Below are 26,475 nucleotides of genomic sequence, written 5' to 3' on the forward strand. Positions count from 1 at the left end.
CAGGAATGTTTATTGCTCTATTCTCTGCTTTTTCTTGTTTCATCTATTTTTTCCTCCCTTGCCTTGCCTAACGCATCCACACCCAGGGGAGATTTTTTCCCCTCTGTATCAAACTGGTTTAGACCTTGCTCAGAGTTTGCTGTACATCTTCCAAGTGTCTGTTGGTTTCTGCTGCTGAAAGCAAAGGTCTGGCTGTGTCTGCAGGGCTGGGGACAGTGCCCAGCGATGGGGACATCTCAGCACAGACAGCAGCACCTCCAGCATCTGGGCAGCACAAAGGGAATGGCTGGAGGAGTCCCTGGGCTGGGGGACAGAGGCTGTCAGCCACCTTAGTGGAGCATTTCATGTCATCAAGGTTTGTTAAATACACATTTGCTTTATTGAAACAAACTTTCTGTGTTTGAAAACAACCCGGGGAATTTGTTTGTGTAACAAAAGGTGCTGGTGGAAACAAAATCAGCTGTGCCTGCTTGTCATGGAAGTGAGAAAACATATCGTGCTGGGTAGCGACCGGTTGCAACAGCTGAGATGACAACCAAGAGTGCAGAAACATCCAGACCCTTCTGGGACAGCACGGGCTGCTGGAAATATTTGCATTGTTTTGCATTTGCTTTTATCTCCTGCCTGTCCCAAAGAATAGAGGGTGTCCTGTGCATATAATGAAGTCTCTGAAGGGTTGAATACTTTTTTTTTCTGCTCTAACTAATCTTTTTTAATGCTTTCCAGCCTCATGTTCTGTAATTGAATGCATTTTATTTAGAAAATAACATTTAATGCCACTTTGGATTTCCAATTATTCTTCAATCGGACTTTGAGGGCCTGATGTCTCTGTCATTTTGATATGCACAAAAGATGACAACATCAGAGCAGCCAACAGCAAATTATTTCCACTACTGATTACTAAGCTTGAGAGTAAAATATGCAGGGCCAAATTTAGTCTCAGCATAAACCTATTGAAATGCATTAAGGTATTACACCAGCAGGAAATCTGTCTTCCAAGGATGCTGGAAGAAATGAGCGTGACCATGGCTGTTGCTGAGAACCAGCGAGAACATCTCCTTGCTGCAGGTCCTGATGTGAACAGCTCTGGGGTTCCTGTGGGATGTCTGGAGTGGGTTTGTGTGTCTCACCTCGTCAGCTCCCCGGGCATGGCACAGGGAGTCTCTCCCACATGATTTTTTAAGCATCAAAAGCTGCGGGTACCATCTCCTGAGATGTTCTTTTTGGTAATCACCCCCCTTGCCCGTGTGCCCATGTGTGATAACAGGGCTGGCGTGCTGCAGTGGCCATGGGACAGTGGTTTTCTTCTTTGGGGGAAAGGGCTTAAAGCTCATTTTCTTTCAGAATTAGAGGGTTTGGGATATACTTAGGAGGGTTTGTTTCTCACACCGGTGGTCAGGTTCCTGAATTATATTTTTGACAGCCATATGTAATGATATACAAATGGGAAAGTGATGGAGTAGCAGAAAATTGACTGGCAAGGACAGTGTAATGTAGTTAGGGAGCAATACTTACTAAAAAGCCATGGAGACTACGGCAGTGTTCCTGGAGCAAACGAGTAGTAGGACCGTGGTCAGGCTTTGAAAACAGTAATGATACGACTCTGTGACCTTTAAAGCTACTTAGGGCAATCAGGTGCTTTGGATTTTCAAGGCTCTGTAAAATTACACAAACCAGTCGTGCCTGTGACTTTCCTCCTAGGTTTTTTGCAATATTTAAACAGTTTGAAGAACCCTGAAATGGTTCACAAAACAGGGAATCGAGGGTTGCTTGTGTGCCTGCCTTGCAGCGTGCAGCCAACCTTCATGACCAGCTATAAAGAGCTGAGCAGGGTCTGGGATGGCTGCGCTGAATCTCCCCTGATGCTGCCCCAGAGCTACCCATCCCACTGGAAAGGCAACATCCCATGGGATGTGGGCATCCAAGGGATGAGCCCTGCAGCCCACCCAGCCTGGGATGTGTGATGCTGTCCCGGGAAAGCAGGCAGAGAGGTGAGTGGGCACCGAGGGACTGGGAGCCGTCGCTTTCTGCTCAGCCCATTCTCTGGGCAAAGCCGCTGTTGAATCACAACGTCAGTCACACGCGAGGTGCAGGGCAGAGCCGAGGTTGGGCTATTGAAATGATACTTGCGTGTGCCAAGAAAACAAACAGAAAGGGCCAGTCAAAGCTTTTCAGTGTCATTGACACCCTTGGACGTGCCAGAGCTGGGAACAAAGCCCCCATTGTGGGGGAGCACAGCCTGCGAGTCTGTTCGGAGCGGGCAGATGTGGGGTTGCCCACCCCGCTGTGCCACGGCCAGTTGGCCACGTGGGCTCCTTTTCAAGGTGGGTGGTGAGATGTGTCCTCCCCGTGCAGCCCTGGGCTTTCTCCTGAGCAAGGAGGGTAAACAAAATGTGGCCTCTGTGTCCCCGTGCGTGCCAGGGGTGGCGAGTGGCCAGGCACTCGAGGGGGGAGACTGTAAGGGGAGGAGTGGGGAGATGCCCTATGGCAGAGGGAGCTCCAGCTCTGCCTCCGTGGTGGGCAGGAGAGAGCTGACATGGGGACACTGGGTGCCCCAAGATGTTTTGGGGCAAGTTGCTGCAGGTATTGTCTGTGTGTCCCTGGAAAATGCCACACAGGGACCTTCAGCCAGGCAGGTTCTGGAGGAAAAGCAGCAGCGGTTTGTTGAGGCAGCCCAGGAAGGGACACATGGAGCTGCCCAGGCTGAGCTGCAGCCCTTGTGCTGTGCTGTGCTGTGCCCCATCACGCTGCTCGCACCAGCAGCTCATCCCTCAGCTACAAACCGAGGATAATGTTTCATCTGCTTCTGGGAGCAGTTGTGCTCTGTTATTTTGTGTGTACACATGTTGTCCGTTCCAGCAGGGCTACAACTTCTCCTAAAGCTCCTGGGTATGCCAGGAATGCAGGGAACACGCTGCTGTTTGGGGGCACCGGGTGTTGGTGACAACCAGGTGCAGGCTCAGGTCACAGAATAACAGAATCATAGTGGTTGGAAAAGACCTTTAAGATCATTGAGTCCAACCATAAACTACCAATTCCACCTCTAAACCATGTCCCTCAGCACCTCGTCTACCTGTCTGTTAAATCCCACCAGTGAAGGTGACTCCAACACCTCGGGCAGCCTGTTCAAATGCTTGGCTGCCCTTTGGGTGAAGTCGTTTTTCCTCATATCCAATCTAAACCTCCCCTGGTGCAACTTGAGGCCATTCCTTCTTGTTCTATCACTTGTTCCTTGGTTGAACAGACCCACCCCCATGTCTCTTACCCTCCTTCCAGGTAGTTGTAGAGAGCAAGAAGGTCTTCCCTTAGCCTCCTTTTCTCCAGGAAAAGGTCCTAATGGCTATGGCTGATTTGCTCCATCACGGTAGGTGCAGCAACAGAGCAAGGCAAGGGTTAATGATGGGGCCCACTGGAGAGAGGGAAATAACCAGTGTGGCAGGGGAGCTGGAGGAGCCTGGGGTCCCTGGCTCAGAGCGAGCGCTGGGCTCCAGCTGCCTCCCATACACACGCTGCTCATTTTTCATACTGAACACAGCTGCCGCCAGCAGCTCTTTCCTACCCCTGTCCCTGCCAGTTTGATGAGAAAAGAATAAAGAGGGGAAACACGTAACTGCAGAGGTTCATTTGCCAATTGTCAGGCTGCCGGTGCATCAGAAATAGAGTCATCGGTCTGGTTCCTCCACCGCGCCGGGCTGCGCAGGCATCTCTTCATTAGCAGCATTATTTATTCATGCCCTCCCCCAAGCTGCTCTGCTTTTTGGAAGAAGGGACCTGCTGATGCTCCTGTTTGGGTTTGTTTTCTTTTTTTTTTCCAGGGTGGCTTTGGCCTTGATTAGCTCCCTCCATGTGCGGGTGGGATGGGAGAAGCTGCCTTTCCTGGAGACCTCATCCCCTCGCAGGGGTGAAGCCCTTCCCTTCGCCAGCGGGCTGCGATCGATCAGATCAGCAAGGGCAGGCACGAGCAGTGGGCTCTGGCTGATGCTGCTGGCTGCCCCGCTTTCTTTAGCTTGGTAATTAGAAGCTCTCAGAGAGAGGAAAGAGAGGTCACGCATGGAGTGGGCCTATTAGCCCTGTCCCTTGCCAGCTACCCCGCAGAGAAATGCCCTTGGAGCAGCTGCTCTGTGCAGGCTTCCAGCAGGAAGGCAGCTAAGGGGAGGGAAGATCCCCTTCCACCTCCTCTGCCCCCCACACAATGGGGATTTGCCTCCCATGGGCAGTTTGCAGCTGAAGAACACAAGACTGGGGACTAAATTTTGTCTAGGTGTGTTGGTGGACTTGTCTCTTTCATGTGGTGGTAAGAACCACCGTGGTGGTTCCCTGTCCAGAAAGCAGGTCATGGACCCACAAGTCCCTCTCCTTGTGCATCCTCACAGATTTTTTGTGAGGCCTTAACAAACTGTTCTTCTCCACCTCTGTTCAATGCCATCTACTTTCAGCTTCCTGGGGCAACAAGTTGCACATTTTGATAGCTGGGAGGACCTTCCCCCTCATTTCCAGCCTCGCTAGAAACTGAGGGCTACTGATTTTCACGCAAGCTGCTGGGTTTTTTGTGATTTCAGTGCAAGTCCTTTCAAGCCCAGAGCTTTTCCTAGAGCTGCTCTGTAGGCAGACTCAGCAGCAGTCTGCAGGATCCCCCTCGCAGTCTGGCGGGTCTATTGCTGCACTGACACCAGTGATATTTATGGAAATATATGCAGAAGTTCCTCAGGCTCTGATGGAGCAGAAACAGTTTCATGGCATTATTTGCCCAAAATGCCACCGTTTTGAGTGCTGTATCCGGACAATGAGAAACTGATGTCAAAGAAACTGTTTACAGCAGGAGCTGATATGGCTTCTAGGGAGAAGTGACTTGGCATTGCAGCACTGGGAGCATTAATGCAGCAATTCTGAAGTTTATGGATAAGCTCTGAGCTTCTATCACCTCTGCCTTTCGTCAAAGCAATGCCATACCCCCAGAGCTGCTCTTTGATTCCACTTCTCCCATGCAGCAAAACAACAGCCCAAGGAAAAGCAGGTAAAGATGAAAGCTAAACTCTACCCAACCTTCTCTGGCCACAAGAACTGTTCCAGCTTTAATTTCAGATAATGGGAGGCCCTGGGTTAGTTTTCCCAGTTTCCCAGGGGCAGTTCCAAGCCCTGGGCAGCCGTGTTTGCTCTGTGGTGTGCGAAGGGAGGGGAAGTGGGTGTTTAAAGAGCTGACTTGGTGGTGGCACTGAAAAATGAAGTCATGTCCCAAAGGATGGGAATGTTGTGGGGAAGGTTTGATGGGTGAAAACCGCCGTGTTGTGACTTGTGACCCACCGAAAAACCCTAATTGTGTGTTTAAAGGAAACCCCAGACTACCACTGGTTCTTTTGCTGCTGTCTTGGCAAGTTGCCTTTGGCTTCGAGGGCTCCTATCACTCATCTCGTGGTTAGCTGGTCAGGAGTCACCCGAGTAGTTAGGAAAGGAATGTTAAAGGCCTGTGTTGTGTAAACCAACCACTGTCTGAACAGACTTTGTTTCCAGTGTAAATCTGCTGCAGGGAATGATTTAACCTTCATTTATTCTTTTTTTTTTAATTATTATTTCATTAAATAAGATTTATACAGGTATAGTATTGGAAAGGTCATCCATCCCCCGAGCTGTGGGAAGAGCTCTGCACATTCCTCCCTCTTCACTCTCCTGCTTTACCCCTTGTTTCGAGGTTGGAAAGCACAAAGGCTGGGTTTTGTTGCCTTCCCAAGAAGGTTAATTTATATCTGCATGGTACACACAACCCCCTCCTGCCCCCCATTCCCACACTTAACGGATCCTCCACGCTCAGCAGAATTTCAGCTGGAGTCACCAGGAGCCCTGCTCAGCCTCTGTGTAGCCTTTCCCCAGGGGAAGCAGCAGGGTTATCCCACTCCTCTCCCTACGATAACATGAGATGACATGTCTGATGACTCCAGGCCCTGGGGTTTGGGCTCAGGTTCTCTGCCTTGCTGTGCTGCAAGCGATTCGCTCTGCGCTCTTGCTGCTCCTCTGGTATCTCTGAAATGAGATATTTTATGGTTTTGCTTGTTTACTGATATGTTATGAGGCTGAATGAGGTTTGTTGGGTTGTTGTTTTTTTTTAAAGATATTTGAGATCTCCTAGCAGCAAAGCATCAGTGGTTTGACACCAACATCGCTGTGCTTACAGTCGTGCTCTGTTTATCCCACCAGCTAGGCTGGCCCTCCAGCTCTGAGCACAGCATCTACTGAGACGCATCCCCAGGCACGTAGAGAAGACTTCATCCAGGCACGAAGGTGTGCAAGGCAAAGCAGCAGAGCTGGAAAGGATGTTTTGCAGCTTTCCTAGCAGCAACCTCTTCTCCAGGGCTTTCCTGAACTCAGAGAACAGATGGTTGGGCTGGAGGCTGGAAGGACAAGGGACTCTTGTTGACGTTACCTTTACCAGCTTGCCTTTCATCATTAGTATGTAAATGCCACCCAGCACCCAGGAATTATCCATCTATGATCTCTTCATTAGAAGAAGGCTCTGATCAGGTTAATCTCACTTTCCCTGTGTGGAAGGGAGGATGCTGAGCAGCTGTGTCCACCAGCACGTGAAGGTAGAGTGAATTTCTGAGGTGGAAGGATGCTGGGAGCATCAGGTTTTCAGGGAATCGGTGGTGATGGCTTTGGGTGTCACACAGCAATGCAGGGGCTGGAATAGCAGCGTTGATGGTGGTAATTGAGACTGGTGGGACTGGTCCTCTGCAGCAGGTGCCCTGGGATACGTGTGGGTTGGATGGTGGTGAGCCCTGGTCCCATGCAGAGAGGAGGGGAGCGGTGGAAGCTTCCAGCCTGGTGCGTTTTTTCAGCCTCTCAATGGTTTGTTCTCCCTCTTGGGAAGCAGAAGCCAAAACGAGCATGGGAGAGGGTGGAGGAAATGTATTTTAACAGTAAATATGGCCTTGTTATTTATCAATGCAGGGTAATTGAAGTGATTTCATGTCGTTTCTAAATGCTGTGCCTAGGGATCTAATCTATCTGTCTAATATTAATGGGTAATATTTGGTTGCCTCATTCATTCATTACTGTTTTCATTAAGACTCTAATCCCATTTAGGAGTCTGTTTGTCATTTTAAACTCCTCTGTTTTATCTTAGCCTGCCACAATCCTTTTTAACAACTTAACTGAATTCATGAGTTCTAGGCTAGCAGCTTGGGGGAAGGGGTCTCTGCTGTCTAGCATGTGGTTTTTCTGGGGAGAGAGGAAAAACAGACGGCTGAAGGCAATTGCAAGCAGCAGGCACTGAGCTTTCCTGTGACACACACCACTGAGATGTAGGTCTTTCCTAACAGAGCTGGATGTCTGCGTTTCAGAGCATGGAGCTCCTGTCTCTGACATGGGGAGGGCATTGACACCTACTTTGAAGCCTCCATCATTTCCAAACCACTATAAGAAGCTTCTTGGAGCGAGCGGGGCTGTTGTTTATAAATCCTCGGGGTGTTTCCAGTTTCCCTCCAAGGTATTCCCCACTTCCAGTCCTTATCACATGGTGGATGTTCTAAGGAGGGAAGGTGCTGGTGAGGACTGCAGGGATGTACATGGACACGTTAACCCCCAGAACATCGGTGCTGGGACAAACTCTGAGCAGAGCAGTCTTTGATTTTGAGGTGGAACAAGCTGCGTCGGTATGGCTGGTACCCACCAGTGTGTACCAGTGCTGCTGCTGGGGAGCAAACATGAGACAAGGCTGGAGGGATGGCTGTTTGCAGGCAGCAGGAGTGGAGGGTTGTCCTGCTGTAGCTTGTGTTGCAAATATTCCCAGTTGGGCATCTCCTGGCAGTACCATCTCCAGCCCTATGGATGGCATGGCTGCTTGCTGTCCAGGCTTGTGTGGGCTGGGGATGGAGTTAACACAGACCTGGCCTTTTTCTGCCTAAAGCCCTGCAGAGCATTGCGAAAAAGAAATGAAGGGATTTCTGTCAAGTGAACTGAGAGCTGCTTTCCAAAGAGGAAACAGCCCAGCCCGAGCTGCCCCTGCCTGCGCTGGCCAGCGTGGTCACCGCAGACAAAGGTCTGAGTCAGAGCTGTGACCGGGACATCTCACATCACAGAGCGTCCCCATCCCACCACCTGATGCTGGGGCTCTGTCCCCTGTCCCCGCTCTCCCCCTGGCCAAGTCCCTGTGCCCCTAGGGCTGGGAAGTGCCCGGGAAGCCTTGGTGAGTCCCACTGAGCTCCTGGGCATCACCTGTGGTGTGGAGCGGGCAGCGGAGCCGGGCATCCCCCGTGCTGCCAAGCGGCCAAGTCTAATTAGAGTCCCGGGGAATGGAAGCATTGTGCTGTTAATGACTCTCTGGCAATGTTCTGACTAAAACAGTAATTTTAATAAGCGCAGCCCGATTGTAAGTGTTCGTTGAACACCTAATTACATATGGTTATAACTCCAAAATGATGCAGAATTCTATTTTTGCCGCTTCCTTGCAAGATAGAGAGGGAAAGAAGCGCAGGCGCGCTTTCTAATTATTCACCTTAATTAATTTCTGAGCTTCTGTTAAAACTTTGAAATGGCTGCAGGGGCTGTGCTGTGAGTTACATGGCAGCAACTCAGAGGCCGTGAACTGATGTGAGATGAAAGTTGACTGTGTTGGATTGATCCCCACCTGAGCCCAGAAATTTTGGAAAGCTGCTCCCCTTTTATCCTTATTAATTAGTTCCCCAGAGGCCTGGACTAATCAGTGCTGCCAAGGACACGGCTCGTTGGCAGGGTGGCCGTGGCAGGGTGGTCTCACCGAGCAGCGTGCCATTCGTCAGAAGACGATGCCAACGCTTCAAGAAGCCACTTCTGATGGCAGCAGTGATGTCCCCTGGCAGGGACAGTTGGATGTACTATGCAGCCGCTCTGGGTAAGTCACCTCCTCATCCTGAAATCTGGAGGGACCTGAGGGACCCTCCTGAAAGCCTTGAGGGACCTCCCATGGGCAGCAGTGATGTTGTCACCCTGGCCGGTGCCCGCAGAGCTGCTGTGGAGGGTCTCTTGCCTGGATCCAGTGGCTCAGTGCAGCACACCTGGAAAGAGCCTGATTGCCAGAAACTCACTTGAACTTTTTGTGCAGTCAAAAACAAAAACGCAGCTCCCCTGAGGTGTGGTGGTTTTCCAGGGGAGGAAATGTGAGGATGTATTGCGACGTAACCTGTTTTTTTGTGGTGGAGACCTTTAGCATCTCATTCTTCATTATATCAGCCTGTGTAAACATTTATCATGTTACCTCCTTTTCTTGTCAAGAACGGAGAGTTTCTGTGGGTCAGTGCTGTGGGAGAACAGAGCAGCTTAGTGTCCCAAATGAGGCAGATGCTCGGCTGTGGATCCCCTGTTCCCCAGCTGCTCTGCACCGGGTGTGTACGGGAGCACCAGGCTCTGGAGCAGCCTGGGATGTGATGCCTGCAGGGAAGCTGGGCAGGAGCGAGCGTGTGGCTGCACCTCTGTGGTCAGGTTTGACCTAATTATTCAATCCATAAATGTTGCTGCTTTTCCTGATTCCAGAAGCCTGTGTAAATACTTCAGCCAGTGTTTTTTATTTCTGCACTGGAGGTGAAAGAATTGCTTCTTGATCTTGTATTGCAATGCACAGCTGGGATCTGAGGGAGAGTAAGGGATGAGGACACCCAGTCTGGGTTGAGAGGGGACACGGTCAGTGCCCGTGCCAGGTGGGTGGTACCCTGCAAGCAGCATCATCACCTGCCAAGGGTGGGGAAGGAGCTGCCAGGTTGAACAGACCCAGCATTCGGTGAACGGTCACGGGCAGCCCATGTTCAAGATGAAAACCCATTTCTCCACCTCCAGGCTTACACATCTACTGCTGCTCCTGGGAGTGGGGATGGGATCTCTGCCTGGCACTTTGTTATTCCAACAGATCTTGCTCAGATGTTTCCTACTGATCCGATGATTAACTTGAGTCATGGTAAACCATGGGAAAGTGTTTTTCTGCAGGAGCCTGTGTGCCAGAACATGAGTCTGCTCTGAGCCTGAGTCCTGCTGCCTGCTGCTGGGTTGGATAGAGGAAACTCTGGCTCGAGGACCATTTTACAGCTTGATCAAGCCTCACTTTGGGGTATTTGCTGTTTTTTTTCATGCTTTCTTGCTTCCCAGAGGAGGCTACTCTTACCTCCATCACCTCCTTCGGGAACCCAGTGCTGTACAGGGCGGGTAGCTGGCAGCCAAGGAGACAGGTATGCCTGGAGAAGGTCTGAATACTCCCTAGAAAGCTCTCCGGTCTCCTGTGCTCAGTCACAGCTTGTCCTCCTAAGATGCTAATGAGGTTCATAAAGCAGCAAAGCCAAACTCATTGAAAAGGTTGCTTGGATCAGAGTTTAAGGGACTTTCTCTGCAGGCATCTGCAGCGCTGTAATTAAATAATCCCTTTGTAGTCATGGAAACATTGTCTCTGTGTCCTCTCCCACTCGCTGCTTTTCTGCCAAAAGTTACAGGCGTTGATTTGGTTCTGACAGCCCCTTCGGTAGCTTTGAGAATCCTTTCTGTGCTGAGCGGCGTGGGAGAGGAGAGCTGGGTCCTCCTGTACCTGTCAGGAGAACTCCCCCTCATCCATCCCTTGCTGGGGGTGCGTGTTACAGGGACTCATGGGTTAGTCCCCACCAGAGCAGGTATTCCTGCCTTTGGAGCTCAGCAGCACTTTGGGGATGCTCCTCAACGCTTTTCAGTTCAAATGCTCCAGCTTTGCCTTCTCCCCTGCGTCCCACACCATGCTCTGCCTGTGTCCCTGGGTCTTCCACTCTCTTCTCAGTCGTAGCATGTCCAGCTCTGCTCAAGTCAAGAGTAAGTCATTTTCAGGTAGGACTTTTCATACAGCATGGGGCAGATTGGACCCACAGGTCTTGCTCAGCAAAGCCCCACGTGCTCCACAGCCCTACACCCCCTGGTTTTGCCCTTGGCAGAAACGATATCGCAGGAGGATTCCAGATTTGAACAGTTCTGCATGAAGACGCAGGGAGGAGAACCAGTGGGAAGAAGAGTCTGTCAAACTTTTTACAAGCCTCTGAGAAAGTTTGACTTTATTTTCCCCAGCTCTGTCACCCTGACACGTTAACAGCTGGAACTGATGAGTCCCCCTTGCTCCTTCCCACACTTTTTCATGTCTCCTGCAGCAGCACAAAGTGGTGGTTTTTAATGAATGAAGGGAAGAATAAAATCTCATTGGAAAGTTCATCAACTTTGGGCTCCTGCTCACTGAGTGATAGATAGCTTTAATTACATTGAACTAGTTGGCATCTCTACTACACTCCCCAAAGTCATTAAAAATAGATTTTCTGTTTGAACTCCAGCACCCCGAGGGGCTGCAGGCAGCGTGCCGTGGCGGTGGGACGCCCTGGGGGCTGTCTTCAGCCAGGGAGGTCAGAGGCCTGTGCTGGCAGCAGACATAAGCTATGGAAACTTGGCTTTGTTTGTTTATTTTCTGTATTTATTTATTTGGAAATGGATTCTTGCTCTTACTTTATTTTCTCTGGGGGCTGGCGGAGTTTGGATGCATGTGTTTTGGTGAGTCTATATTGATTTTTTTTGTTGTTGTTTTTTTTTCTGATGTTATGAATCAGGCAGTCAAGGAAAGCAGTAATGAGACTTTATCATTTAGTTATTGAGAAGCAGGTTTGTTTTGGCATGGGGAGAAGGAAGAGAGGTAGCAATCGGGCTGGGAGGAGGACAGGTCTGCTCTTGGGAGTAAGGAAATTCCCCAGGAGTGTTGGTCTCTTGGCTGTTGTCCTTCATGAAGATGCTCCTCAGCTCTGCTGAGTTGCTTTATCACTGATGAGGAGTGTGTGTCACCCTTTCTTATCCCAAAATGACCTGCTGCCTGCTTCAGCAGAGGCACCATGACCTTGTGGGCATCTCTGGGCTCTGCATGGCAGCAGTGGTCCATCTCCCAGGTGAGAAAGTGCAGGATTTGAAGCTGCATTTGGGAAATTCCTGCATACCCCTTCACAGCTTCAGGACCTCTCACCTCATGTTTCTGGTAGTTGGAGGAGAATTCTCAAAGTATCCAGAATTAACACTTGCTTTGAAAAGCTCAAATTCACTGTGAGATCTGCCAGTGCTCCAGGATGGGGACTGAAGCCAGGAGCTCTGCTCTCTGGGTGCTGCAGGACCTCGTGCTCCTGCTCTGCAGATAAGTTCATCAGTTCAGGCAACAGGTTTCTTGGGGCTTAGTCTGGGGTGGGGAATACACTCCTGAAGTGGTGATAGACCTTCTCAGATGTTTGCTCTGAGTGCCAGGAGCATTCCTCCGACTTATCTTCTCTAATGTAAACAAAGAGAAGTATTTACATTTAAAGACTAAATACTGAAAACCAAAGCCCTGTCCAAATAAACCCTTCTGCTGCACACAGAGCTGCCCCAGGGGCTGGCGAGGATGAGAGAGCAAATAGACCAGGCTGTGACAGATGGGGGTCACACTGGCTGTGCCTGGCTGTGAGGTGCTGGTGCCTGTGGGATGGGGATGCCGTGAGTGCCTGTGGCCATTGGAGCAGGGCTGGGCAGGTGGGACTCAGTGGTGGCCATGGTTTGGGGTTCCTGAGTGGGTTTCTGGTGAGTACACTTACTGCTTTCCTGCCCTCTGCCTTTAGAAAGCTCTCAGGCAGGATCTCTCCTTTCTCCCTCATGCTGTGGGCAGCAAACAGCTCCAGACTTGACTGGTTTTGCTGTATCTGGTTACTGATAGCCACAGCTTCTGAGCAGCAAAAGAACCCAAATGCCTAACGTAAAATCATCTGTAACGAACTATTATTCATATAATTCAAATCCTCTGTTATTTATAGAGCACTGCAAGAGCATCCAGCTCCTCACAAACATGAAACAAGCCCTGAGCTGCATATAAATCACAGGGACAGATCCTGTCAAGCTTCATGTTGTGGGTAGAGGTGGAGGATCAGCAATGCCTGATGATTTTGGGGCTGTCCTGACCTCCAGGGTGAGTGAGAGCCATCCCACCAACACAGCTCAAGGTGATGGGCAGATTTTAGGGGAAACCCAGTGACGTCCCTCACTGGTGACTCCCATGGGGGCAAGACAAGAGGAAATGGCCTCAAGTTGCACCAGGGGAGGTTTAGGTTGGATCTGAGGAAAAACTTCTTCACCCAAAGGGCAGTCAAGCACTGGAACAGGCTGCCCAGGGAGGTGGTGGAGTCACCTTCACTGGTGGGATTTAAAAGATGGGTAGGCAAGGTGCTGAGGGACATGGTTTAGAGGTGGAATTGGCAGTGTTGGGTTTGTGGTTGGACTTGATGATCTTAAAGGTCTTTTCCAACTTGTGTGATTCTGTGCATTTCTGAAGCTCTCTCCAGCCATCTCAAGATAATGCATGCCCAGCTCTGGCTTTGCCCCTCACACCCCCTCGGTCCCTGCCCCATGGTTCCAGCTCCAGGGCTGCTTTGTTCTCAGTGTACCCCAAGCTGAGCCCTGTGCTCATCTCACAAACTTCATCCCAGCAAAATAAATAAATAAATAATTAAATCCCCAGCCCTGCGCCTCCACATGCAATTTTTGTTTTGGGAAAAGCTGTTAAGTAGGATGGAGGAAACGAGAAGAATAGCAACCCTATTGGTGTCGTGTTTAGAGAGGAACTGGGTTCTCACTGTGTCAACAGCACTTGGCGTGACAGCGGCCGTTGTTTGGTGAGACACTGCTCCTTTCACCCCGCGCACCCCAGCTGCTGCGAGCTGGGCGCTGGTGTGATGGACAGAGCGAGTGTGATGCCGACAGTTGTTTTAATTCTCAGGCAGTTTTTCAGGCATCTCTCCCAGATGGGGGGAGCAGCCGGTGCTGCGAGGTGGCTGTGCTGGGAATGGCAATAATTAATTACTGTATTTGATAAGAGAAATGTCAATACGTGGAAGAGGGGCCAGTGCAGGAGCTCCCTGCTGCAGCGTTGGGATGGGAGATGCCAGTGTGCCATCCCCGCTGGAGGTTGGCCAGGTTAAAGTGGGATTGTGTCACTGGAGTCAAGCGATGACCCCTGGTGAAAGCTTGGTGTGGTTTTTGGAGCCTTTGGGGGTTTTCAGTGCTGATAAAGGGGTCAGGACCCTGCTGCACCTCAGTGTCATGCGTGTGTGATCGGTGCAAGAGGGGGTTTGCGGCAGCGATCTGGGCTGATGTTCCCTCATGTGTGTCCCTCTCTTCTCTGGCATCTCTTGCCTGGGAGAGATGGGCAGTCCCAGGGGATCATACATGGGGTGGCCAAATCCACGCTGGTGCTGGAAGAGCTTGGGGTGGCCAAGGAGGAGCGAGCAGTGAAATAGCCACGTAGGCTAAATAAGCTGCCAACCTGCAAAGTCCCAATGAATATTTTTCTCTGCCAGCTTTCCTCTCTGAAGCAGCTTCCCCGCCAGCGAGTGTAAGACAGCAAAGTGTAAATCAAGGAGGAGAGAACACAGCTTTGGCCCTGGGAGCGTCTCTGGGCAGGGAGGTCAGGGGGTTTCTGGTGAGCTGGCGCCAGGCTCCGGGCTGTGGCTCTGCTGCGCCGTGATTCATATCATGGCTGCACCCAAGGGACAGGGTGACTTGGTGACTCGGTCCCCAGTATTTCCTATTCTTGTCTGACTTCTGCACAGATGTTGGAACAAATTCACTTAATCACTGTGTGTTATTCGACTCAAACTGGTGAAGCAGGACCTGGAGCTGCTCTTGTTTTACTTGCCCGTTGTGCGGTGAGGAGCACTCAGCCCATGTGTTTGCTTCTTCCTCCCAGGGGAGGTTTAGGTTGGATATTAGGAAAAAATTCTTCACCCAAAGGGTTGTCAAGTACTGGAATATGCTGCCCAGGGAAGTGGTGGAGTCACCATCCCTGGAGGTATTCAAAGGACATGCAGATGTGGTGCTTAGGGGCACAGTTTAGTAGTTTAGTGGTGAACTTGGCAATGCTGGGTTTATGGTTGGACTAGATGATCATAATGGTCTTTTCCAACCAAACTATTCTATGATGGTTCTATGATTCTGTGATTCCAGGTGTCCCGGGTGCCCGTGGAGTCCTGCGAGCAGTACACGACCTGCGGGGAGTGCCTGAGCTCGGGAGACCCCCACTGCGGCTGGTGCACCCTCCACCACATGTAAGTCCAGCCTTGGCCATTTCATTTTTGCTGGTGATGATCAAAGCAGCTTTCAAAGCTACCATGTGCCACCCACTCAATCTTTGCAAAAGCAAATTAGATTGAAGTTTGTTAAAACCATTCTTCCCTTCTCGGGACATTCCCTGCCTTGCAGTGTGAATGTCATTGCAATTCCCCGAGCTACTGGAAGGAAGTAAAGGAAAACAAATTCCTTCTTTAGGAGCAGTGGGTCACACATAGCACAGGGTGCTGTGGACGTGGCAGAAAAGCAGAGTTTAAACTGGTGGGAACAGAGGTCTCGTGTTTTGCACACTCCTGCTTGCCCAAGCCACGAGTCCCTCCTGTTTAACAGGGAATTTTTAAAGACAGTAGTAGACTTGATTGTATGAGTGGGACTTTGCTTTCCTAGAGGATACAGCACTGGAGCAGAGCAGAGCACCAAGCTCTATTGAATGTATCAGGAACTGGGATGTAAATTCCGTGTGGTGAAGTCAGAGGGTCCAGCCATCCTCAATGGGGCAGAGCCGGCAGCGTGGGGCTGGGAGCTGGCAGCCCCTCACCCACATCACCAGGCACAGAGAGATGAGGGGTTTGTTGGGTTGGTTTTGCTTTTTTTTTTTTTTTCAAGGGAGCTCCAGGAAACGCTCTTTGCATTCAGGAGATGTTTGTGTCCTTCCTTTCTCTCCCCTGCCACAGTAACCATCACTTCCTAAGGCGGAAGGGGGACCACCAGGCAAAGGCAGATCAGGGGAGGAGGGAAAAGCCTCGAGAGGCTGGAGGAGAGGAATAGCAATCCCTCCGGCCGCCTGCCAGCTTGCAGAGCTGCCCCGAAAAAGGCCTGGCAGTGGGGGCACAAGCAGGGTGCAGGGACCCGCAGCAGAGCTTGGCCACATGCCTGAGCAGCAGGTGCTGGAGAGGAGCAGGGACTGGCAGGCTCCTCCACAAATCTGGCCTGGATTTGGGACCTGTGGGCTTTGGGGTGCAAACTGGGTCCCTGCAGCTCGTGTGGTTTGCAAAGAGTCATCACCACACCTGGGGAGATGCAGGAGGACCACTGTGGCCACTGCCCTGAGCATCCCAGGGGCTCCATGCCTGGCGCTGTGGCAGAGCCACCCCTGCCAGCAGCACAGCAGCGTGGGGCATAGCTGCCCTGGCATCTTTTTTTTCTTTTTTTTCTTTTTTTTTTTTTAAAGCTTTTTTTCATTTCCAACAAGCCTGTCCAGCCCTACAGCTGAGCCTCCATGTGTTGCTGTGTCCAAAAGTCTTTCCTGTCACAGCAGCATTGTCTGAGGGAAGTGATTTCCATCCCTGGTCATGTCCCTCTCCCCTCAGGACAGCTGTCCCCATGTGCCTTTCCAACAGTTGGGACAAAAACCACCTGGGACAAAAGCCACCGCAGTGTTTTGATAGCAGGGGGACAGGGCAGTGAGGAGAGGGGACCTGCTCTACTCAGCATCTGGCCTGAGCTGCAGGTCTGCAGGTCCCAGGGATCTGTAGGGGTACAAAGAGCACCCCCTCACCTGGGGACAGTGGCTTTTTAGTGCCTGGTGCTGCTGAGCTGTGTGGCAGGAAGGGACAGTGGCATCGGGTATCTGTGGGTGTTTGGTGTTGCTCCTCAGACCCCTTCTCTGCAAGGATCCACCGAGTGCTTTCCTAATGCTAATGAACTGAATCTTCATAAACCACCTGGGAAGCAGGTAAAGGTTGTTATCTTAATTCTGCAGAGAGAAAACCCTCAATGTCAAGAGGAGAGAAAAGTGTCGTTTCCTCTGCCCTTTTGGCCGTGACATTTCAGCATTAACCTGTTCCTAACGAGGGTTTCTTCCCTTCTGGTATTTCTCAACCCTTCCTTCAAGCATCTGCACTTTCCTGGCCTGCTTGGAGCAATGACAATTCTTTAGCTTTTGTCTTAAGCTGTAAATAATTGAGTTTATCTTGCTATTTCTGGAGCCTCTGTCATATGTGTTTGGAGTCCCCGAGCGCCGGAGTGTTTGTATTTAATTTGTCATCTCTCTGCTCTCATTCTTACCTGTCCCTCCTGCCAGATGGACCAGCTGCTCCTTTGATGGTTGAAGGGTTGGGGGTCAGGGTGTGATGGAAATCCAGTTGTTTTCCCCAATTGCTTGTTTTGAGGGGTTTTGCTCCCTCAGGTTTGGGGTCTGAGACCCCCAGGCAGCTCGGGGAGTCTCTGTGCAAGAGCTGCTCCCTGCTGTCCCCAGCTTCTCTCTGGGCACTTGGCATCCACAATTTGCAGTTGCCAGAGTCTTAGTTGAGAGCATGGACATGAGCTGTCAGAGAGCCAGAAAAAAAATATTAAAAAAATCAGAATTTTAAATGATGTGTTGGATGTCTGAACAGGTACAGATGTGAGACAGACAGACAGACCACTGCTCCACTCCAGGTTGTGTCAAGCAGTGCGTCCTGTCCCGTGCCATCAGCCAGAGAGGAGTCATAAAGGAAAAGCAGAAGGATCTGAGTTGTCCTGGGATAAGCTTTCGTTATCCAATATTACATTACGCTTTCCTGGTGTGCTCCTTGTGTGTTCCTGGCTCTTGGAGGCCTGAGTCAGGGTGAAGGCTCTGTTGCACTGTGGGGTGTTTGTGGGTGCGTGTGCATCCCGAGGATTTCAGGGTGGTGATGCACATGAACGAGCTGCCTGTGAGGACTGCATCCATGAGCTCTGGAGGGAGGAGTCGGTCGTGCAGGCACCGAGACAGCCCCATCACTCCTGCCCTAAAAGAGCTTGATGAGGTGATGACCATGGGCAGCACATGCACTGAGCTTTGAAGAATCCTGGACACAGGATATGTGAGAAGGTGCTAAAAACCAGCAGGAAGGGGAAGGTGCTTGTCCTCCTGCAAAACTCCTCGGCTCACCCAGTGCTCCCTGAGCCACCCGTCCCTGCCCAACACCTCCACCATGTCCTCACAACTAGGGCTTTGCTCACTGTGCAATTTCATCCTCTCCACGTGAGAAGAAGGATCTTCTGCTCCTCCTCTTCTACAAGCAGCACTCTTTGGGAGCAAGCAGAGGCCTCAAGGAGATTGTTAAAGAGTCTCTTCAACCCAGTGGGATTTGAAACCTGCAAGACTTCCATATGCTGCTCTCTGCAAGTGTGTTATTGTCTCCAGACCTATTTATCTCTGTTAGGGCTGTTGCCATAAATAGTATGATAAAAAAGAACCATTCTAGCGAGTCAATGAGATAAAGGCTCCAGTCAAGAGCTCACTTTAAAGCTATCTTACAGATTCACTTCAACTCAATAATTCTTCCTTTGGCAGCATTCATATTTAGCTCCATTATACTCCAAAAGAAAAAAGTAAAAAAAAAAAAAAAAACCAACCCAAGAGGGTGAGGAGAACAGCAAGAGTGTTTGCTGGGGATCACACGGGTGGGTTGGAAAGGGAAAGTGTGAACTCTACTTTTCTTAACCAAAAGCAAACGGCCTTGCAGGGAGGATGTGAGTCCAGTGCTTCAGTGTGGGAAGCCCTGGTTCTGCTGGGTGTTGTCTGGGGGTCAGAGCTGGATGTGCTGCTGGAATTCAGTCTCTGCCTGGGCAGGAGCTGTTTCTGCTGATGCTTGTGTGTGTCTGAGACAGCCCGAGCCACTCCACAGGGAATCAGGAAAACAAGCAGTTTTGACAGCAGCACCTTGTTAAGTCGAGTGCCATATACACTCAAATAACTGTCAGAGGGAACGTGCTGGTGGCACGTGGGGCTGGTGACAGCATCTCCATCCTCTGACCTTTGTGCCACCATTTGAAATAGGGTCCAAGATCAGCAATGAATGAAAAGTGATAAAGTTTGCTGATACCTTATTAAGACCATTAACACCAAAAGGCCAATATGTCACCTGCACCCAGGGGGGAGGGTTGGAAGAACAAGATTTTCCCTAAATGATATAAAATAGAAAATCCCTGAGGGGTGCCCGTGCTGTGCTGCCATCTCTGATACCAGCTTTGGAACACTGATAATCCTCCCTTGGTTTCCTGGTGGTTGCTCCTCTACCTGCTGGAAACAACTGAATTCCACTCCACTCCAAGGACACTTGCAGTAGAGGGATGGGGATAACAAGCCTCCTGGAGCAGGCGGTGTGCTGGGAGCAGTCCCAGTCACTTTGGCATGCTCGGAGGGTTGCATTCCTGATGGTGGGAATGGGAGAGAGCTTGGAGCCCGACGTGTGAAAACTGGCCAAAGCACGGCTGGCAGCTGCTGGGAAGTCCCATTCCTGTGGCACTCCTCAGCTCCAGGAGGAGACAATTAATGAACTATGGGGTTTCGTTTTAATTAGAATGGAGGCATCATCTTGTTACTGCCTGTGACTGCTTTACAGTTTAGTTTCTGTGTAGATCATGAATTTCTGGCTTGCAGGGGCCCTGGCTGAGCAGCAGCAGAGTGCCCAAGTCACCCACCCCGCACCCACTGGCACTGCTGGCACACGGGACTAACAGCTCTGGATTGTGTCCCAGCACAGGCAGGACTGGGAATTGCTCTTGAGATACTTGTGGTTTGTCTTTCCTCTGATCCTAGAACATTTTTCAGTGCCCTTTGGCCCTAATCTGGAGTCTGTGCCTGATTCCTGGTCCCGGTGCAGAGCATCACCCCTGGTCCTGCTGGTAACTCCCCTTTCCCTTGGCTGAGGCTCTGCTCTCCTGTTTAGCTCACTCCTGGTCAGCTGTTGCCCCTGGTGCTGTTTGTCACCTTCCCCGTGTGCTGTGCCTGCTCTGATGTGTCCCCACCTGTGGCAGGTGCTCCCCAAGGGACAGCTGTGAGCGCGCAGACGAGCCGTACCGGTTTGCAGGCAGCATCAGCCAGTGCATGAGCATCACCGTGCAGCCCAGCAGCATCTCCGTCTCCGAGCACAGCCTCCCGGTAAGTGCTGCCGGCACGAGGGGAGAGGTGGACGAGAGGAAATGGCCTGAAGTTGCACCAGGGGAGGTTTAGGTTGGATCTGAGGAAAAACTTCTTCACCCAAAAGGCAGTCAAGCCCTGGAACAGGCTGCCCAGGGAGGTGGTGGAGTCACCTTCCCTGGTGGGATTTAACAGACAGGCAGACGAGGTGCTGAGGGACATGGTTTAGAGGTGGAATTGGTAGTGTTGGGTTTATGGTTGGACTTGATGATCTTAAAGGTCTTTTCCAACCACTGTGATTCTGTGGATGGATCTGTTGGTGAGAGGCATTGCCAGCATATTTCAGGTTCACAGGGAACAATCTGTTCTCCAGCCTTTCTCTCTGCCCATCGGCACAAATGTTTTCCCATGAAGTCAGGCTCGCAGAGGGACTGGGGAGGAGAGGGGTCATCCGAGCCAGGGAGGAAGGGGGTGGGGATGGCAGAAACAAATTCCCCTTCCCCTTGGGCCTCAGCTCACATTTCTCTTGGTCTGGTTTCATTAGCTGTTGAAAGGCGAGGCTTTGTTTCCCAAAAAGCTCATCTGTGAGCTGTGCTCAGACCTGGCTCTCCAAAGCATCCCAGCTGTTGCTCTCCGAGCCCCCCAGCACCCCACAGCAGCTGCCCTTGCTGAAGCCCCTTCCCGCTCCCCACTCGCTGTCGAAATGGTGTGGGCACCACTTTGCCATGGGGACAGTCCCCATTCATGCTGGGATTGGTGAGAACTTTCTCCTTTCCCTGATGTTCTCACGTGCCCTGGGGCAGGGCTGGCTCTCCCATGTGTGCAGTGGGGTGGTTGCAGCTCAGGGATGTTTTTGGAGCAGAAGGTTGTTGCTACTCTCACAGAATCCCAGAATTGCCTCAGATGGTCATTTAAGATGATGATCTTAAAGACCTTTAAGATCATCAAGTCCAGTTGTTAATTCAACACTGACAAGTCCCCTAAGCCATGTCCCTGAGCACTGTGTCTCTCGTGTATGAGAAGCGACACGCTGCTGCTGCTGTGGCAGGTTCCTGACCTGGGCATTGAGGGTGGCAATGCTTCTGGAGAGCAACCAGGGGGACAAAAAGCTGCCATTGCCACCTCTCCTGAACTGCAGCACCCAAAGGCTTAGCGAGGCAGTTTTGTATCAGTAAAGAGCCTGTGTCCTTGGCTTTCTTTTTCCTCCTTTGCTTCCCATGGAAGGGCAGCTGGCCGCCTCCTGTGGGTGGATGGGTAATTTAAGGGGGTGACTATTGAATGGGAAAACAGCAGGTTGTGAAAATACAGAGGAAGCTTGGGCAGCTCTGCCTGCTGACAGGTCACTGCCTGTGTTTTGTTTCCCCTCCACCCCTCCTCTCCCCGGCTGCAGCTCAGCCTGTTCGTGAGCGATGCTCCAGACCTGAGGGCCGGGGTCACCTGCCTCTTTGGAAACCTGACGGAGGTGGAAGGGCAGGTTTCAGAGAACCGGGTTGTCTGTGTTTCACCAGCAGCGAAAGATGTTCCTGCCATACCTGTGGATCAAGGTGAGTAACTGACTTCTGGACACCAATGCGACATCTATGCCACCAGAAAGTGCTGTGTAGGTTTGGAAGGATCTGCTGGGTGGAGCAGACCCTTTGGGGCTGCTGCTGCTGGAGAAATTCATGCTGCTGTCAAAGATCATTGAACCTCAGGAGCTAAATAAGCTTTGTCCTTAAGAAATGCATCCCACACAGGGCAAGATAAACTGGGAGCAGGCAGCACCGTGTGCTTGTCCTGTCCTTGTTCCCTCCCTGTGCCGCCAGGCAGCTTCTGAGGCAGGACTTGGGGCTGCAGGAGCTCTCTGTCCCCCCAGGGGTGGCTCATGAGTGAGACAGGGACTTGCAGCCTTGCCACACCGGTGGATCTGGAAAGCAGGAGCCCTCCCCTCAGCCTGGCTCAGCACCCACGAGTAGGTGGATGCAGTTTCTATTTTTCATTCCTGATCTTTGGGTTGTTTCTTCATTAATGTCACTGCTGTCATATTTTCTCTTCCCGTAACCAAAATGCTACTTGCTTAAAACTCATTTTCTCCTTGGCATCCTTCCAGGTGTCAGCTGTGCCTCCCTGCTGATATCTTTGTATTTCTAAGGCGTTCTGTGGAGCCTGAGACTCGGTGAACACTGGGGGCTGAGAGCCGCCGTGGTAGCCGGGCTAGTGTGGGCTTACCCTCAACAGCTCGGGAAGAGCAATCTGCTCGTAATTAACCCAGTGCTGAGACTCCTCAAGAGCTTCACTAATGCCCTCGTTTCCAGCATTGACTTGGGCTGCTTCTCAGAGTGGACTGAATTAGTGGTTTTAAACTGGAGACCGAATCCTTCAGAGAACGGGATGAGATCCCACACTCATTTCAGCTGTGACACAAGGCAGCATTTAGACCCCGTGTGTCAAATGCATTTTGCCATCAAGCCCAGTTTGGTTTGGAAGCATTTTGGGGACAGCCAGCCCGGCACGCTGAGGTGCTCAAGGGCAGGATTCAGCTGGGGGATACTCAGCCCCCAGTTTGGGAACTGGTACAGAGTCACTGTGGGTGGGGGGCCTGATGCCTGGGGGAGCAGGGAGATGAGAGCAGCCTGACTTCCACCTTCTACCCCAGAAGCATATGGCTCAGTGCACTGGCAGGTGGGGAGCAGGTACCCCCACGTCTGCTGTTCCTTCCTTCCTTACCACTGGTGGGACTGACGGGCTCTGGTTTGCATCCCCAGACTGGTTCGGCGTGGTGCTGCAGCTGAAGTCGCAGGAGACCGGGAGGACGTTTGTCAGAACCGAGTTCAAGTTCTACAACTGCAGTGCCCACCAGCTGTGAGTGCTCCCTTCTCCTCCCCGAGCAGAGCCAAACGCCGGCTAAAAAGAGAATGGGGGATGGATGCTGGGCTCTGGAACCAGCTTTGGGGGTTATAAAGCTGCTTGGTTCAGCCAGCAGACATGTGGTAGAAAAGAAACCCACCCATCCCTGTCTTCTCTGGACATCTCTGGGTGCTGTGTAGCTTCCTCTGCCTTAAGAGACACAGAGGGAATGAGCCTGAGAGAACTTTAACCTGCTGGTGCCCCCAAGCTGCGCGATCCCGCAACTGTGAACGCGGCCGCATCTTCACAGGCAACTGGTGAAGGCAAAGCAGAGTCAAGTGGACTTATGGCTCAGGCTGATACCAGCAGACGGTCACCAAAACGGTGCCACATAGCACAGAGGGTTGGTCTTCAGGGATGGAGGAGGTGGTTGCTGCTGTCATGGACCGTACATCTAATTGGCAGCCAGTTAGTGTGGAATAAAACCCACCCAGCCGGTTCGCTGGCAGCTGGGCCACCCCGTGTCTGCAAAGGGGTCTGTGTTCTTTCAAAGACATTTCATAAACAGTTAATTTCTTCCAATGTAAATCAAAAGTGCTTGCTGGACTCTTTGCACTCCACGGCCAAGCAGAAGCGTTACTGTTGACTTGAAGCATTCCTGACTTGTAAAACAACTGATCCGATTTTGGCCAGGCTTGCCTTGTTTCCCCACTTTCTAGAAACTAAAAATCAAGTTTGGTGTCTGCACAATGTTGAGCTTCATTTTACATCGGTGCAATGATGGGCAAGAAATCCCAGCTTGTATTTTATTCCTGAATACTTGGGAGGTTGTTTAAAGACTATCTTTTGAGAGTGTGTTTTCCCAAACCTGTTGGTTACTTTTGTTATATCAAAACATCCCTCCAAAGAAATTATTTTCCCACAAAGGACCCTGAGCCTGAACTTCTGGCTAGGCCTGTCTGTTACCGTGTAGACCTCCCAAGGTGATAACTCCCTTTCCAACTTCTCCTTTCTCCCCCCAGGTGCCTGTCCTGTGTGAACAGCGCTTTCCGCTGCCACTGGTGCAAGTACCGGAACCTCTGCACCCACGACCCCACCACGTGCTCCTTCCAGGAGGGACGGATCAATGTCTCTGAGGTACCAAACCAGGATTTCAGTTCTTTTATCTTTGTTTTTCTATGGCACAATTACCATAACCAATGCCTACGTGAGGTTTTTCAACTTCCCTGTCATTGAAAAGTGCAGATACAGTTTTAAAGGAGCGTAGGAAGAAAGTATCAGTTTAGCAAAAACCACGTGTCTTGACCTGAACACCAAAGCTGATCCCACCTCTGATCTGTGGGTGTGCTCAGGTTCAGCAATAACTGTAATTGCTGTAGGGCTTTCCCTTCAGGGGTCTCGAAGACTTCCCCAAAACCAGTGTGTTTCAGACAAGGTGTGCAGGGATTTACCTGATGGCAAGCGACAAGTCAGATGCAGAGCTCTTGGTGGGACTCATGCAGTGGGTTGTGTTGGCAGGTCTGAAATTTATGGCAGGAGCTGGACTGTAAGCTTATGAAGAAGGGAATTAGACGTGAGCAGCCCCAGACTTTGCAAAAGAGAATTGATTCAGGTTCAAGCGCTGTGGACCAGGAGCCATCTCTCTTAGCAGTTAATAAAAGGTGTGGAGCTTAAGCCCAAAAGTGCTTTTAAAGGTTAGATGGAAGTGTAGCCCATTAATGGTTCTGCCAGATCTTCAGTATATCCCAAGGTGGAGGGGTCCATGGAGGAAAGGAGTTTGCCAGCACAAATTCCTCATCAAAGGTTATCAATAACCCCTTGGTCTAGGGTCCTGGTCTTTGCCCTTAGTGCCCCTACACGTAGCTTTGTGGCACCTGAAATGGATGCAGATCCTAAAGCTGCAAGGAAAAAGAAGGTTTTCAAAGGTGCTTTGAAAATCCTGAGTGTCTTGGAAAGTGGGAAAGACAGCAGAGAGGTCATATACAAATATTAGACAAAGAAAGGAGAGTGAGATTAGCCAGCATCAAGAGAAACCCTTAGCAGTGAGTAAGAGAGGGAGAGAAAAGCAGGAGAGATCGGTCAGTAGAGTAGAACACAGAGCTGTTAAAAAGAGGTGACTGAAGCTGCCAGGCTGCTGCTAAACCAACAGTAAACCTGAAACTTAGACCACCCATGGGTCTTTCTGGTTAAAGCACTGCCAGGAGGCACATAGACACAAGGCAAAAAACATTCATGAACTGCATGTGTCCATACCTCAGGGAACCTGCAAGAGCCCAGGGCTGGACAGGGTCACTGGGAGCAGAAGCTGCCTCCTGCCACCTGCAAGGGATGAGAAGAGCTGCCGTGTGCAACAGAGAGTATGGATTCCCAAGGAGAAGCATCCACCCTGGGGACAAACCAAAAGCTTTCTTAGTCCAGTTGAAAGCCAAGAAACTTCCTTTCAAGATAACAAGAGAAAGCAAAACCCTTTGCTTTTCCTTCTCTCAAGTGATGTGGGGGTTTTTCTCCTTCATACTCAAAGCATCCCAGGCTTTACAATTTTAGTTCTCAGTTTTAACTGAGGTCTTCAACCCCGTGATCTCCGAAGTGCTTGACAAGTCTCTGGTAAAGTACAACAATTCCATTATCTCCATTTTTCTCCTGGGAACACACAGGACTTACCTGAGATCACACAGAGGGAGCGAGTGGAGGAGTTGGTATCTCTGCCAGTTCCTGCTGGGATCACAAGACTGTTGCATCTCCAAAGAACTTCCTCTGCTGTCTTCATCTTGTAGAAGTTGTTTCTTACCAGGGGATGTTTATGTGATACCCAACACCTTCCCGGTGATGGCTTCTGATAAGGGCTGATGATAATGATGCAGATGCTTCACTGTTAGGTTCCTGCTTTGGCAGGAGGATTGGACTAGATGATCTTTTGAGGTCCCTTCCAATCCCTAATATTCTGTGATTCTGTTCCTCATGGCTTCTTCAGACCTCTGAACACACAGGCAAAGCCCTCCACCAAAACCTAATTTCTTTGCTTATTTATGGCAAATGAATTGCCACTTGCACACGTGGTGCAGTGCTAATGCCTTTATTATGGGCATTTCACTCCAGCTAACACGAGACATGAAATAAATGCCTCATAAAGAGCTTCCTCTCTTAAAACAATTCCAACCACAATATTCTCCTTGTGTCGTGACCTGATGGATTAGCAAAATATTGGTGCTTGCCAACACCACTCCCCCTTAAAGCGGAGTGTCAGTTGTGTTTGGAGCCGGCGCGGTGCCGCGGTGATAACCATGGCAGAGCCTCCGCCGCGGAGGGAGCAGCTCCGGCACATGCTGCCCTACTTTCAGTCCCATGTGCCTCTTCTCACGTAAGATTTGCACGTGTGTTCACATGGGGTTGGAAATTTTCTCCTGCTTTTATATTTCATTTAAAAGGAAATATCTTGAATATTCCCTTTTCTTCCTGGCCCATCAGAATTTGTGTCCCGGTGGGATTCGGTGTGTAATGAACTCCTTTTGATGCTCCTAGGAGTCATCTGCCTTGAGAAGAGAAAAGAGCTCAAAGCCTCAACCACTTTTCAAGGTGATGGGGGGAAGCAAGCCCTGCTTCATGAGCTGTACACTTGCTCCTTGCAATCTTCTGGCTCTATTGACTGAGCTAAATGCTGCTTTTTTGCCCTGCTTTCCATGAAAATACAGCCCAGAGAAGGTTTTTCCATCTCTCCGCCTGTGCTGTCA

The 26,475-nt window shown here is 50.7% G+C and overlaps 1 protein-coding gene across 1 annotated transcript in view; it reads left to right on the forward strand.

The window, feature by feature from the left end:
* Positions 1 to 26,475, forward strand: part of LOC104527944 (plexin-A2) — a 95,828-nt gene that overhangs the window by 64,641 nt on the left and 4,712 nt on the right. Inside the window, 5 exon segments of the mRNA XM_010171794.1 lie at positions 14,971 to 15,071; positions 19,819 to 19,942; positions 21,312 to 21,465; positions 22,666 to 22,762; positions 23,770 to 23,884. Of these exon segments, the coding sequence (XP_010170096.1) occupies positions 14,971 to 15,071; positions 19,819 to 19,942; positions 21,312 to 21,465; positions 22,666 to 22,762; positions 23,770 to 23,884 (591 nt within the window).

This window comes from Antrostomus carolinensis, unplaced genomic scaffold, assembly GCF_000700745.2.
Source record: "Antrostomus carolinensis isolate BGI_N321 unplaced genomic scaffold, ASM70074v2 scaffold26837, whole genome shotgun sequence".
In the NCBI taxonomy this organism is placed as follows: Eukaryota; Metazoa; Chordata; class Aves; order Caprimulgiformes; family Caprimulgidae; genus Antrostomus; species Antrostomus carolinensis.